General features: G+C 38.6%; 2 protein-coding genes across 2 annotated transcripts in view; both read left to right on the forward strand.

The window, feature by feature from the left end:
* The first annotated feature begins 53 nt into the window (after window positions 1-53).
* Window positions 54-7,023, forward strand: LOC140593704 (mitotic spindle assembly checkpoint protein MAD2A). Its single transcript, XM_072755336.1, has 5 exons — window positions 54-317; window positions 1,125-1,271; window positions 4,288-4,408; window positions 5,382-5,485; window positions 6,177-7,023. Exons 1-5 carry the CDS (start codon window positions 245-247, stop codon window positions 6,347-6,349), a joined length of 618 nt encoding a protein of 205 aa, XP_072611437.1. The 5' UTR covers window positions 54-244; the 3' UTR covers window positions 6,350-7,023.
* A 4,850-nt stretch (window positions 7,024-11,873) lies between these two features.
* The window catches only part of LOC140598702 (rho GTPase-activating protein 20-like), a 44,690-nt gene continuing 41,505 nt past the window's right edge, over window positions 11,874-15,058 (forward strand). The window contains exon 1 of the mRNA XM_072757228.1: window positions 11,874-11,966. The gene's annotated coding sequence lies outside the window, so the exon portion shown is untranslated. The remainder of the gene's footprint in view (window positions 11,967-15,058) is intronic.

The following is a 15,058-nucleotide window of genomic DNA, read 5'->3' on the forward strand; positions in this document are numbered from 1 at the left end:
GGACCCTTCGGAGCCCGACAACCCGGAAGTGCCTGACCACGCCTACCCACTGCGCCTGCGCGAGGCGCCCCCTTCCGGCGAGCGGGGAGACTGGCGCTGGGCGGGCTGAGAGGCTCGTCGCGCCTGCGCGGAAGGCCCCGGGGAGCAGCGTCGTTACTTTCCAAACGAGTGGCGGGAACCGTTGGAGCCTGTGCGGTCGCCGCCTGCCGGGTAGCAGCGCGCTCCCTCGTCCCTAGGCCTGGCCATGGCGCTGCAGCTGTCCCGCGAGCAAGGCATCACCCTGCGCGGGAGCGCGGACATCGTGGCCGAGTTCTTCTGTAAGTCCCGCTCCCGCAGGCCAGAGGGCGGGGAGAGCTGAGGCCCGGCGGCCCTGGAGGCCCTGGGCCACGGAAGCGGGGGCGGGGGTGGCGGTGGGGCGGCTCTGCTCCAGCGCCCGCCTGGCTGGAGAATCTAATCTAGGCGCCTTGCTCCTGGGGCAGCGGGAAGCCCAGGTGCTGCCCAGGCCTGCCTCGCGCCGGCCCCTCCCAGCAGCCTTGCTTTAAACTGCGGATCCCACAGGCTTCCCAGCCCGGCCGGCCGGCACCGCCCCGAGCGGGTGGAGCCCCAGTACATTTTGCACAGCCCATCCACCAAGCTTTGATTCCGGCACTGAGGGCGATGGACTGGATTTAGGAAACTCTGTCCTGGACCAGGCCATGTTTGCACCCTCTGATAGACTCTGGCAGGAGAAGAGGAGGGAAAAGTGAGGGAGAGGCTTGCTCTGGAGCATTGGACCGGTTAATCAGTCAATTGCTAATCCAGACACAAAAGCCTGTGATCACATAACCTGAATTGGGGCTTGCATTACCGTGAGCTTGTAGTTCTAGTTTGACGCTAGGTTAATGCAGTTTGGCATTTTTATTTCCGCATAAAAGCACGTATCGTGTTCTTTTGATTCAGAAGCAACATTTTTAAGGATTTTCAGTGGCACTTTTCACCTACTCTGCTTTCAGCGAGACACCCACAAACGCACGTTTAGGCTTTTTCAGTTTGATGCCATGAATGAAACCGCAGCCACATCTAAACAGGTTTTATTTTCCAGAGTTACAAAATGGAAATAACTTTAACATTCCTTTTGTTTTCAGCATTTGGCATCAACAGCATTTTATATCAGCGTGGCATATATCCATCTGAAACCTTTACCAGAGTGCAGAAATACGGACTCACCTTGCTTGTAACAACTGATCCTGAGCTCGTAAAATACCTAAATAATGTAGTGGAACAACTGAAAGGTATTTAATTGTTGAAAAGCATTTTGAGTTTTGCAGGCCTTCTTGGACCCGTACTTTCTGGCATCTTGGTGTTCATTTTTCAGCTCTATACAAAGAGGTGTAAAACACTGCAATCTCAAATATAGCGATTCTCCATCGGAAGGAAGCAAATAATAAAGTGAAAGAAACTCCACTCTTCCCTACCACATTTTCAGTGGGTTAAATACGTTGATGTTAGGAATCTGATCTGGCTTCACAAACATTCTATCAACTCCCTTTGAAGTGATTTTTGCAGTTCATGTAGCCAGGTGGAACAAGTTGGAATTTTACATAACTATGATGATGTTTATTATTGGAGAGAAATCCACTGTATGTTTTTAACATGATATATTTTCCATAGCTGCCTAGAGTTTAAAACCATCATTATTTTAAGATAAAAGAAAATGAAATTGGATCCAGCCTGGGAACTAAACTTAAAAAAAAAAAAAAAAAAAGACTACTAATAGAATACCCAATAAAGTTTTCTAGTGTCTTACTATCTTCATTTGTCTTTGTTAAAATCCTGCCTGTAAGTTAGCCATTTCTATCTGAACACTCATTGTTTTTTCTTAGCTCAAGAAATTACTTGAATACTTGTTCTCCATCTATTCTGTCTCTTTTTTCCCCCATGTTTTTCTCTACTTAGGATTCTAACTTCTAATTTTTCTGTGTTATAGGATGTTTGTCCCTGGCTCCTCATTTGACCTTCCAAAACTAGTTCCTAAAAAACATTACAGTACTTTTTTTCCTTTTAATTCCTGAGTCATATATATATTTTCTGTTTCAAGGGGCTTTATTTTTAAAATTCTATTAATTGTATTTTTATCATCTTCAGGGCTAAATCACCCAGGGCTATACTTAGATTACTTAGCCTGAAACATAGAAGTAACTAAAAATCTATGTCACCTTAATTTGATGAAGAAGCAAGCCCTGCCTAAGCTACTGGTTTTTAGGTTGTCTCCTTTAAGACTACAATGATGACATTTCACCCCAGTTGTATGTAGACCTTCCTATTTAATTTGTCCCTTTTATTTTAGTTAGAGTGGAGGAATTGCTCTTCTTAGAGGCAAATTGTTCGATCTCTTTGAATCCCCATCCCTCTAGCCTTCTTAACTAATTTACCCTAATTCTTCTCTGGTATTTCCGACTTCTCTGTTTTGAGATATTTTCATTGGTTTCATCTATCTTCAGTTTTAAAAGAAAAAAATTTCCACCCACCCCAGATCTTTAAGTGACTACCCAATCTCTTCCTTTTCAGAGCAAAATTGAGAAAAGGTTGATTTTTGTCAAGGGGTCAGCAAGGCTGACCTATATCCAGCAAGTGGCCTATTTTTGTACTACCTGCAAACTAAGAATGTTTTCAGATTTTTAAAGGCTAGTTTTTAAAAGACTACGCAAGAGACCTAGGGGGCCCACAAGTCCTAAATATTACAAGATTGTTTTTGTCTCTTGAAAGAAAACAACAACTGTGTATTCTTGAGTATATTATCCCAAGTTCCAAGATTAATTCAGGGCTCATTATGAGGCCCCCTTATTATAATCTCTAAGATGACTTCTGACACATACATAACTTTACTAACAATCTTTGTGTAGTTGATTCACAAACATACATCCAACCCAAGTCTTCTCTTTGCTCATATAGTAAGTGGCTCCCTTGATATCCACATGTGGCTATCCTAGTGATACTTGAAAACTAAATTTAAGGGGGTCCTGGCTGGCTCAGTCAGTAGAGCATGCAACTCTTGATCTTGGGTTGTAAGTTCCAGCCCCACATTGGGTGTGGAGATTACTTAGAAATAAAACCTTAGGGCAGCCCGGGTGGCTCAGCAGTTTAGCACTGCCTTCAGCCCAGGGCATGATCCTGGAGACCTGGGATCGAGTCCCACATCAGGCTCCCTGCATGGAGCCTGCTTCTCCCTCTGCCTGTGTCTCTGCCTCTCTCTCTATGCCTCTCTCTCTCTCTCTGTCATGAATAAATAAATAAAATCTTTAAAAAAGAAGAAAAATAAAACCTTAAAAAAATTGTAAGCATCATGACTCATTTCCATTCTTTTTCTCTCAATGAATGGATCAACCTTCCAACCAGTGGTATAAACCAGAAAGTTGGGAACTATCCCTGAGTATTTCCTCTTCCTTAGTCTCATAAGTATCCAATAAATCTTAACAATTTTAACCACGAAATCTCTTCACTCTACCTATACTGATCCATCTCTACCAATTTATCTTTCTATAAGCCTGCAGTATATCTTGCTTGAATTACTAATCAGTTAGCATCCCTAGATCCTCTCTTTACTTCCACTCTACTTTCCACACATCACAGCCAAAAGGATAGTTCTGAAATATAAGTTTAATCACATCACACCCTGCTTCAGACACAGTAATGACTTCCCTGGTTCTTGAAGTATAAGTTCTTTAATTTAGCCCCTGTGACCTTGTGTGGTCTGACCCTTATGTATCTTGCACAAACCGACCTTGTTCATTCTCCATTTCTTAACTGTATCTGTATTACCCTTTCAATCCTCTGGTCAGATACTTTTCGCTTTTCAGTATTTTAGACCTGTACCCTTTTCTGTAACCTTTTGCATATTTAATGGTATTTACTTGTAGAACCGAAGTCAGGTGAGAATTCCCTGAGTCAAATATTCCTATATTCTCTCATTGGATCACATACTGCACCTTCTTAGCATTTATTACAATTAAAATTTTACATTTATTGCTGCAGTGATTAGATTAATGCTCATCTTCTGCAATTTACCTTGGATTAGAGTATACTGCATGTTCACTACTCTGTGCTTAGCATTCAGTACTAACTACATCTGGTACAGATACTGAGAATGGGAAAAGGGGAGCTAGGTTATTGTGAGGCAAGTTTCCTGTACAGGTTGGAGGAGTTCCAAAATACTGTGTGGGAATTTGCTAAGGGTAGAAAGTGAGACCTGGGAAGAGAGTTACTTTGAAATGCAGAGAACCAAAAAGGATGCCTTGTTCTGTATTGCAGATTGGTTATACAAGTGTTCAGTTCAGAAACTGGTGGTAGTCATCTCAAATATTGAAAGTGGTGAAATCCTTGAAAGGTGGCAGTTTGATATTGAGTGCGACAAGACTGCAAAAGATGACAGGTAAGTATGAATTAAACTGCTTCCACTTTCATAGATTTTTTTTTTCCAAAACTTGTTTTCTTGACTAAATGAGTTCTCACTATATTGAACTCGTTTCGTGTAAGGTAGTTTGTTTCTAGGTATGTTAGTTTCGATCTTTCATCTCCCATGGAGAAGAATTAGACTCACAAACTGTGCTCACAAAAGAGTCGTGCCTATTATGGACTTGTATAGTGTACTTTTAACATAACTGCCCTTAGTCTAAAATCCATAAATTTCAACCTTTAGTATTTATGGTGCTATATGTAAGCTACACATGATGTATTAGATGGGCCATTTAATGGATTGTGTCAAGGTACTTTTAACCACAAAGTATTATCCTAGACTTTCTCCTAGCTTGATATGCAGCTCTACTGTATTTCATTTAATGCTATGAACTTCCTAAGACACTCTGAACTGAAGTTCTTAGATCCTCTGGATGGGAAATGCCCCCTCATTATATGCTAATTCTTAGCATTGTCCAAGGCATGCTTACCTGTAAACTCAGAACTCTCTCTCATAATGAAATGTACTTTGTTCCTGAAGCCTTTGGTCTATTTTAGAAAATATTTAATTATAAAAATAACTTGATATGACATCTTATTTGAAGCACTACAGAATTAGACATTTAGGTATTCCTAAAAATGCCAAAATTATTATGCCAATTAAAGATCTTAGATACTACTTGTTTTCTTTATTTTACAATATGCTGAATATTTCCTGACTTGAAGCACTTGGCAGGTTTTCTAGTCATCTGTTATTTAATGACCTGATACTAAGATCAGGCGTAAAAACTGGAATAGTAAATGAAATTATAATCGTTATTTAAAAACTCCTTTTGAATGCATTACTTAATCTGAGTTTTGAAGCATTTAATCAAACAAATAATCTTACCAGTGTTTTAAATAACTTGTTAAAACTTAAAATGAATCAACTCATTTGGTTTCTTCGGTAGCACACCCAGAGAAAAGTCTCAGAAGGCCATCCAGGATGAGATCCGCTCCGTAATCCGACAGATCACAGCTACCGTGACGTTTCTGCCGCTGTTGGAAGTCTCTTGTAAGTATTATATGACTTCATGATGGTTCAGATTTGTTGTGGAAAGATTAAGCTATTACTTTAAGAATTAATAGTTTTGTTGAATTTTTTAATTATCCATGTCATGGTATATAAGTGAGAAAAACATCATGAATCCATTTTATTTATAAGTGCTGGATAGGGAAAGAATGAAAGTTTTCTACAGTACTGCTGAATATTTTGATGTAATTTCTTCCATTACTTTTATTTTATACACATTTCCTTGTATATAATTAAGACTTAGGTATAACTGTGTCTTTCTTTTCTAGCTTAATTACTCCTTCATTCATCAGATATACCCTAAATGCCTACTGTATGCCTGACATGGTTCTGGGCATTGGGATACAGTGGTCACAGAACCAAGATGTTCTCTTTCTCTGGCTTAGATTCATGCTGTCTCGTGATTAATTATGTACTTCCTGCAAATATCTTTAATGGCTTTTCTCTTTGAAGAAAGAAAAACAATCGAGTTTTTCATTAAGTAAAAAGGAGTACAGTATTTTCTGTACTAAAATTTCCATTGAAGAAAAGCAATTAGCTAATATAACTGATTAGAGATCAAGCTAAACTAGCTTTTCTGACATGATAGGTGGCTCACATGTGAGGGAAACAGGAAGGATAGTTATACCTTTCAAAAAATAATTGTACTTTAATGATCTTATCCCCAATTTAGGTTCATTTGACCTACTGATTTATACAGACAAAGATTTGGTTGTACCTGAAAAATGGGAAGAGTCGGGACCACAGTTTATTACCAATTCTGAGGAAGTCCGTCTTCGTTCATTTACTACTACTATCCACAAAGTAAATAGCATGGTGGCCTATAAAATTCCCACCAGTGACTGAGGATGAGATAAGAACAGTGATGTACTTGTAGTTCTCAGATGCGGTTTTCCTGAAACCAAGTCAACTATAGTTGATAATTTTGTATCATTGGTTAATTTTTAGACTGGGAAAACGTAACATTATACATCTATTGAATTGTGCATAATTGTCCCAATTTTTGTTACCTATATGACTTTATACAGGGTTGGCATAAATTATTGCACATTGTTCAAAAGGGAACTAGCAGATCACATCAGCATTGTTGTCAATTCCTTGAAAGTGGTAACTGTAGATGGATAACTTTTGCCATAAAACTAAATGCCTTCTTAAATCAGACCTTTTGGTCAAGGACTTTGACTCTGGAATATAGGTAGGAAGATATTAAATGTAAAATACAGCAACAGAAGTCTGAATATTGAGAGTCTTTGTTTAGATTCTGAAATTATCTAATAATAATCTGCAAGTAATGCAACATTGCTCATAATAGGTCTCTGCCATTTATTTCATTTGTATATTTTCCATATTGAAAACATTTCCAATTATTTGATTTTGATTTGTTGTAGAACTCGAACCTAGAAAGCTATGTATATTGCCACTGTTTAAATTCCTGTGATACAGAACTCTTAATTTTTTTATGTTTTATAAAATCAAGCTTTAAATGATGATGAAATAAAGTTAAATATGTATGTTTAAAATTTGTCTTAAATATGTTTATATTGGTGTGGTATTAACACATATAATAGAATGGATTCAGTATAGCAAATAATATCTTGTGCCTACTGAGGCCTTAAGGATACCAACTTGAATAAATCTGGAGGTACTTTCAATTTAACGAACAAGCTTTGATTATATCCCTTTAATCTTATAAGCTTAGACTTAAAATAAGCATCATTCTCTGTATAAAATAATACATGTCATTTGGAATTAATTCATTTTAACATGTAGTGGGCTGGAGAACTTTTCTATCCTCTTAGCCTTATTGCCAGCCTAGTTTTCCTTATTTTTTAAGGGTCAGTTTAAGGCAAACTTCTGACGTCTTTTCTAATCTCTATTCTAAATGTTACCTTGTTTTGTAATTAAGTGCTTAGTATCAGACACCGTTCTAAGCTTTTTATATGAATTAACTCATTAACCTTCACTATGAAGTAAAAACACATAGCCTGTATCACTCATTCAGAAATGACAAAGTGAGCACCTGTTAAAGTGCCAGGTATTAGTATGAATGAAACAAAGTTCTGGTCTTTCTGAAGCTTGAGATATGGAGAGGAAAATAGATGGGAAGCTTCCAGGCAGTTACTACACAGGTTTATCTCATTATATATTTGTTTTTTTCACCTGAGTAATCTAATCTCTTTGATCCAGTTGCCTGCTTGTTAAGAATAAAGGGCAATTCTCTCATTGCAAGACAAATAAGTGCCAGTATTTGATGACAGGTATAGTGAATGCTATTGTGAAAGCCCATTGCCTGGAGAATTGTTGAAGCTATCTAATTGAGGTCCACCCACATATGTCCTTTTCCTGAATAAGAAAAGCAGTTCTGCAGAAAGGAAAATGATGTTGAATTAAGGTATGGTCAAGAGTCTGGTTTTCCAAACATGAGGTATGTTACAAAGTGGACACTAGTAAGATTAAAATATTTGAATTCTGGGCTGTTTGTAACCTCTAAATATGAAACATTAGGTTGAGAAGGAAAGCAGAACTGGAAGTTCAGTAAAAATATGAAGAGTTAAAAAATCTGGTCCTACTTTTGGGACAAAAGTTTGAAATTCTTTTTAGAAAGCAGTAACTGCTTTAGGAAACACTAAATGCCTCTGCTAAGTAACCAGAAATAATGTGGTCATTCCCTGAAAAATGTTCACTAGTAGCAACTTTCTTAATAGATCACTGATAACACTTAAATTCTGTCAGTTGTTTTTATTTGCCAAATTAAATGATCCTAATATTACCACTTATAATTTGTGACTTGTAACACTACTGACTCCTACTAGTACATATATTGGAGCTGAGTAGGAGCCAAGCTACAGGCTTTATTGGGAAAGCTCAATTGGAAAAGCTTTGGCCTATGGCTCCAACTAAACTTGTCCTGCCCTCTTTTCCTATACCTTGAAGTCCACCTTAAGAGGAAGATATTTAAACCAACAGATGCAAGAATTGCAGATGACCTATGAATCACTAAATTATACTGAAACCAATATTACACTATATGTTAACTAAAATTTAAATAAAAATTTGGAAAAAAAGCCCTACATGACTTCCACACCACGTTAAACAGAGAAAAAAAGTTTTACTTTCACCGTTTACACTGATTGAATGAAAGCAAAACCATGAAGTGCTAGGCTTCCTTATAGTTGTGCGGCAGTGGCAGTAAGTGCATTTCAAATGTCATGGGCTACCCTACATTGCAGAGCCTTCTTTGCAGTTACATTAGAGCTATATCAGGCTTCTGGTGGAAAACACTGCTCACTGCTTTGTAGTACAACTTGAAATCTGGCATTGTGATGCCCCCAGCTATGGTTTTCTTTTTTAATATTCCACTGGGTATTCGAGGGTTTTTCTGTTTCCACAAAACACTTAAGATAATTTATTCCGACTCTCTGCAGCAAGTCCATTTTATTTTGATAAGGATTGCATTAAATGTGTAAGTTGCCCTGGGCAGCATTGACATTTTCACAATATTAATTCTTCCAATTCCTGAGCATGGAATATTTTTCCATCTCTTTGTATCTTCCTCAATTTCTTTCCAAAGTGTTCTGTAGTTTTTAGGGTATAGATCCTTTACTTCTTCTCACCAGACAGTATTAAGATTGTAAGAGAGTCTGATGGGCCTGCCCTGGACTCTTGACTCAGTTTTGCTTACCATAGGTAGAGGAATGGAAACATGTTCTGACTGGGCCTATCAGGGTCTGAAATAGAGCCACAGAAGGGACTGAACCACACGTCTCCAGGATTCTTCTCCCAGTGTCATCAATTGAAGAGAGGAGTCAAGCCTCCATGGGAATTCACACAGAGGTGTGTAATAGTCTCATGTATTAATTGGCTTTTGCACAAACAACCATAGAATAGCAATTTTTTTCCCTGTAAGTCTGTGGGTTATCTGGAGTGCTTGTCTTCTTCTCATGTAAATCTGCAGGGCACATGTCTCATTCTATCATTGAAGGGGCAACGAATGCCTCACCAGGACTCCTAAAGCTTATCTTCAGAACTTTCACACTGACATTTTTGCCCATATTCCACTGATGCAGGTAAGTCTTAAGGCTAAGCCAAACTTCAATGGGGCCAGAAAGCACACTCTTCCCATGGACTTGGGGAGAGGGCTATGTGAAAATCTGGTGAAAGTGATAGTATACAGGAAAGATCAGGATACCTAAATAATGCTACCCTGTAACTCGTTTTCCACCAGATGTCACCAATGCTACAATATTCAAATTAAGGTGAACTTTTAACTTTAATATTCAGCCTTTCCTTTTGGAAATTAACATTGGGATTTCTGGCTACAAATATATAAAGACATCAGAGGAAGAAAACACAGCACCTGTATTGGCTAGGTAATTTTTCATTTAATTTTCCTGCTTTAGTGCACAAGTAGAATTGCAGGATCAATGGTCACACAAACAGCTCTACATTTCTTAAACTTTAGATGGTCTCTTCTGTCCATGATCAAGAAGCTCATTTGGCTCCTCAGCAAGCACATCAAGAGAAGTGTTTCTTCACCTTTCCTAATGGCTCCTACCCTTTTACATCCTTTTAGCAATTGAATGTCCATAACACATTACTTTCCATTTACTGTACTTTACAAAACTCCAGGTTTCTTTGGGAGCGTTGTAATTACACTGTCCTCAGATGACTTTAACCAATTAATGGCAGGAACCAAAAGACAGAGGACTTAATCCTGTAACTTATCTATATCGTTCAAAGAATAAATCAAGTGTGAATATGTGAGCCGTGGTGCAACACTTTCCCAACCAGTCAAAAGAATTGTTCATTAAATAACCTTTTACTCTTTAGGGAACTAATTTTTGGCTAAAGTTGTAAATAATAATATCTTCATCTTTTTATTAAATATGTAAAGTTCTGTTTTAAGTTATTTTTGTTCAATGTAACCATGATAAAAACTTGTGTGTTGGAATAACTATGGAATAGAAATGCTGCTAAATTTCAAATTTTATTAGTTACACCTTCTCAGAGCAGATCTTTGTTTTTTATTTCTTTTTTATTTATTTTTTACTGGAGTTCAATTTGCCAACATAGAGCATAACACCCAGTCCTCATGCCTTCAAGTGTCCCCCTCAGTGCCCGTCACCTAGTCACCCCATCCCCCCACCCACCTCCCCTTCCACTACCCCGTGTTTGTTTCCCAGATTTAGGAGTCTCTAAGAGCAGCTCTTTAAAGATCTTTCCATTCTTCATGAATATGGCTTTGAAAGCCAGCAGCATTAACTGATGCTTATTAAAAAAAATCTAGTTGGGAAAGCCACTTAATCTTCATTAGAGTTGACAATCCTCTTCTAATCTGGCAAAAACATTGTAGCCTTAGCAACAAAACTATTAGAAAAAGCTTAAAGAGGGATCCCTGGGTGGCGCAGCGGTTTGGCGCCTGCCTTTGGCCCAGGGCGCGATCCTGGAGACCCGGGATCGAATCCCACATCAGGCTCCCGGTGCATGGAGCCTGCTTCTCCCTCTGCCTGTGTCTCTGCCTCTCTCTCTCTCTCTGTGACTATCATAAATAAATAAATAAAGAAAGAAAAAGCTTAAAGAGGAAAATGTCAAGAGTTGACCCTCTGATTACACAAGTCAGTTTATGTTACCATTTCACCTATTTTTGTGCTCTTACCATTTGATCTCTTTTTTATACTAGAGAAACATAATTTCATTTATTTGTATACAGTCCATTCATCTGCATTTATCTGCACCATTTTGCTAGGCAAACTTGTTTGCACAAAGGAACACATGAGATCAAAATCTTTATTGTTTTGGCATTTTATCTGTGCTAACAAAAGCCTCTGAGTATAAGCATGACCACTCATGCTCCACTTCCATGCAAGGGAAAGATCTCGGGGCAGCCCCAGTGGCATAGCGGTTTAGCACCACCTGCAGCCCGGGGTGTGATCCTGGAGACTCGGGATCGAGTCCCACATTGGGCTCCCTGCATGGAGCCTGCTTCTCCCTCTGCCTGTGTCTCTGCCTCTCTCTCGCTCTCTCTGAATGAATAAATAAATAAATCTTAAAAAAAAAAAAAAAAAAAAAAAAAGGGAAAGATCTCAAACCTCTTCAAAAACTATCTAGTTACGGACATACCCAGTGGATACCTAGACATGGATCTGAATTTCTTTCTGAACGGCAGTGTCACTGACTCACATGCATTATTACTTAATACTCACAACAACCCTAGAGGGGGTATTGTTCCCATTTTACACGTATAAAACCTGAGACTCAGGAAGACTAGGTAATTTGCTGAACTTCAGACATCCAGGGTCTAGCCCCAGGCCCGACCCCAAACCAATATTCTTTCTCACTGGTTTTCAGAAACTAGGCAACAGGGGAAGGTGCCCTGCTCCAGCTGCAGGGACTCAGCCAGAAAGACTGGAATACTACATGACTGTACCTGCAAGTTGGGGAAGGAGAACTCAACACTATTTGAGTATTGAGTTGCATTCATTTTTTAAAAAACACTTTTTCAAAATAAGCTATCATTAAATGTTTATATATACATAGTATTTTGCTGTATAATAGCAGCATGCATTTTCTTCCATCAATGTTTTCTTCTCTCATTCTTTCACTTGTTTATGTAACTATATGCTGTGTTGCAATTTGGACTTCTTTACGGGTTGGAACCAGTTTGAGAAAGAGGGGAGACAGAAGGTGATTGAGATGTAGGTTATCATCCAAATTATAGGTTTCCCTAGTAAAGCTGGGTAGAGGCTTAGACGTCATGCAAAAACAGGGTTTGCTACTGCATCTCCATAAACAAGCCATGGGATGGCCAGACAACTGCAGTTGTCCTCACTCAAGCCCACTCCAATAGGGGACCAAGAAACTCTTTAAGTACAAAAGCTCTACACAGCTTCTATAGGTCTTAAAAAGGTCTGCTCTACGTTGCTTGGGATGGTGTGAGAAAGTGAAGAGAGCGACCCCAAATCTCTTCTCCAACACCATGTTGTGTCATCAGGATTGGAGTCAAATCCTGAAGAGGGGAATAACACGCATCCCTCCTAATGCTTGCCAGCTTTTTAATTTTTTAAATGTATTACATTGTGGATTCCACTGGCATCATGTGAGTTGTTTTAAGTAGCATACTCCCAGGCATTTTTTTTCAGTTTTATTAATTATGTATGCATTTTCATCTGTAGTCAGAAAGATACCTGTTTTTTTCCTAACATGTTTTAACACATATTACCCTGAGCAAAGATTGTAAAGTCCATGCTGAATACTTAAAAACATGTATTCGTAGAAAAGTCATGAAGGCGGTGTACGCATGATGGAAGGCTGAGAAACAATGTCATAACCCTTTGTACTCAGGCATCAGAAGGGGACCAGGCAGCTGTCCCTCTCAGCCGAGTGGTGCATGCTCACAGTGCTGCTGTGCTCACACAGACCCCAAGTCTGCTTCTCCCTACAGAGTCCTTCTGGGACTTCTTGAAGGGCATTTTGCTTTTTGCCCATAAAAGACTAGCACCATGAGTCAGATAGTACTAAGCTGAAAGTTCACTCTCTAATTCTATTTCTTATCACTAATTATGCCCAGTTATGTTGTCCAAAATAGCTCACCAGACTTCATGAAATGAATACAGAGAACTATATCAATATGAAAATGTCCCAAATTTGAACAATATGAAACTCATTTTTGTTACTCAACTTCCCCACAAACTAAATCCCCTTGCAAATAAAAGCTCGTAGAGCTTTTATTTAAAGTCCAAATGCTCTCACTCTCCATTTTATACAATTGTCTCAGTGTCAGCCAGAGGCTTTTACTCAGAGCCAAGGTTCCTATAGCTGCAGCTGTGTCCTGGGATTTCACAGAAATGAGTATAGCTTCTTCAGCCTCTTCAAAGTTGCTTCAAATCTCTAATTAGTTCTAGTCTCCAAGGGGTCAGCAGTCACAAAAGAAACTGTCCACTATAGAAGTTGTCACAGACAAAACTGTGGTACCCCAATTAAGTGACTATGTAATGTCATCTGATACTGCTATCGGAGCACAGCAGATAACTTAGTAGCACCTATGCTGGAGACAGCGAGGACCTGGTCTAGGTCCGGTGGCAAGCGAGCCAGCTGCACCAGCACTGAATCCATGGCCTGTGAATCTGTATGACTGAGCAGAAAGTGCCCATCAATAGTTGTGCTTCCCCATGTTTAATATAGGTATTCCTTTGCTTTTGCTGTTGTTATTGTCTTGTTTCGGTGATGTGTGCAGGGGTCTCCCATATATATTACCTACTTTCTCTCAGAGAGTGACATTTGAGACATTATTGCCTTCTTCAAAAATGTAGATAGATATTCTGGTTTCTTCATTTCCTTGTGTCTTGTGTCTCACGTTTTGGCTACTTTGGTACAAGATTGTGAGACCACAAGTCTAGAGAAAACTTCTACTCCCAAATTCTTCCAAGTCTGTTCTCTCCAGAACAGTGAAGTACACTCTCCTCTGTAAATGCATGAGGAATGGGATAATGAACATTACCCTACTCCCTTAGTACTATGTTTAACTTACTAGTATATGACGTTTTATTTATTCTGAAAATGGTAATTGTCATCTCTCTTCCATAGACGTTTCATTCCTACCTAGGCAGGTTGAGTTGGGCCAGGCAAAGCAGTAGTTGGCCAGAATCAAGATTCTAAGAAAATAAAATACTGTGATCACAGTAAGAGTCAATGAGTCAGGATTAGTCTTTTGTCAAGAAGTAACAGAAGGATAACAAAGTTTAGCAAAACTTTAAGGAGATTCTAGATATCACAGATTAAAGTAGTCAAAAGTTAGTATTCCAAAGAGTTACACCATTGAAAAGATAGAACCCAAGCACAAACCAAAAAAGATTCCAAAAAACTTAAATTCAGGACAGAAACTTTTCTAGTCTCTTTTATTCCTTCCTGCCTCCATAGGATTGGACTACTGGGGTAAGGAGAGAGATTGCAGATGGGAAGGAAGTGGTGCCAAGAGCTGCAGCTGCAAAAAGTCGAGTTGGTTTTGTTTCTTCTAACTTTTAAACTTAAAATTAATACATACACATGTTTTAAAAATCAAGCAGTAGAGAATGATACCAAGTGAAAAGTAAATTCTCAGCCTGAACTTGTTCCCCGACACATTTCCAGCTCCCTGTTTTTAAGTATTTTCTCTTCTCCTGGTGGTTATCACAGTACCTCTGAAATATGTGTTAATACTTGATTTCTCCTTTTATCTTGTTTATCAACCTTAGATAGCATCTATTGGAAGATGAGAAACTTATTTCTTTGATCCATCCATGTCTACGTTTTTCCAGTTACATTGCTTTGATATTTCTGGTGATTATCATTTTAAAGAGTATATTTAAACTCTATTTTGTTACATCAATTTTAGACAGTATATAATTGATTTCTTGCTATATAAATAAATAGGTGAGAAAAATCTGTGACATTATCTTCCATATCTCTCTGCTGCTTTAATATTCAGACTTCCATTGTTTCATATTATCAGTGTTAATATTAGTCAGATTCTCTTTTACAGTTGTTGTCTTCCAAGCTTTGTTTGTATGTTGATTCTAC

Source organism: Vulpes vulpes, chromosome 4, assembly GCF_048418805.1.
Source record: "Vulpes vulpes isolate BD-2025 chromosome 4, VulVul3, whole genome shotgun sequence".
Taxonomy (NCBI): Eukaryota; Metazoa; Chordata; class Mammalia; order Carnivora; family Canidae; genus Vulpes; species Vulpes vulpes.

Coding starts and splice junctions, on each gene's coding strand:
- LOC140593704 (XM_072755336.1), top strand. CDS start 245: ATGGCGCTGCAGCTGTCCCGCGAGCAAGGCATCACCCTGCGCGGGAGC. Junction 318..1,124: donor CATCGTGGCCGAGTTCTTCT/GTAAGTCCCGCT, acceptor TTTTGTTTTCAG/CATTTGGCATCAACAGCATT. Junction 5,486..6,176: donor GCCGCTGTTGGAAGTCTCTT/GTAAGTATTATA, acceptor TCCCCAATTTAG/GTTCATTTGACCTACTGATT.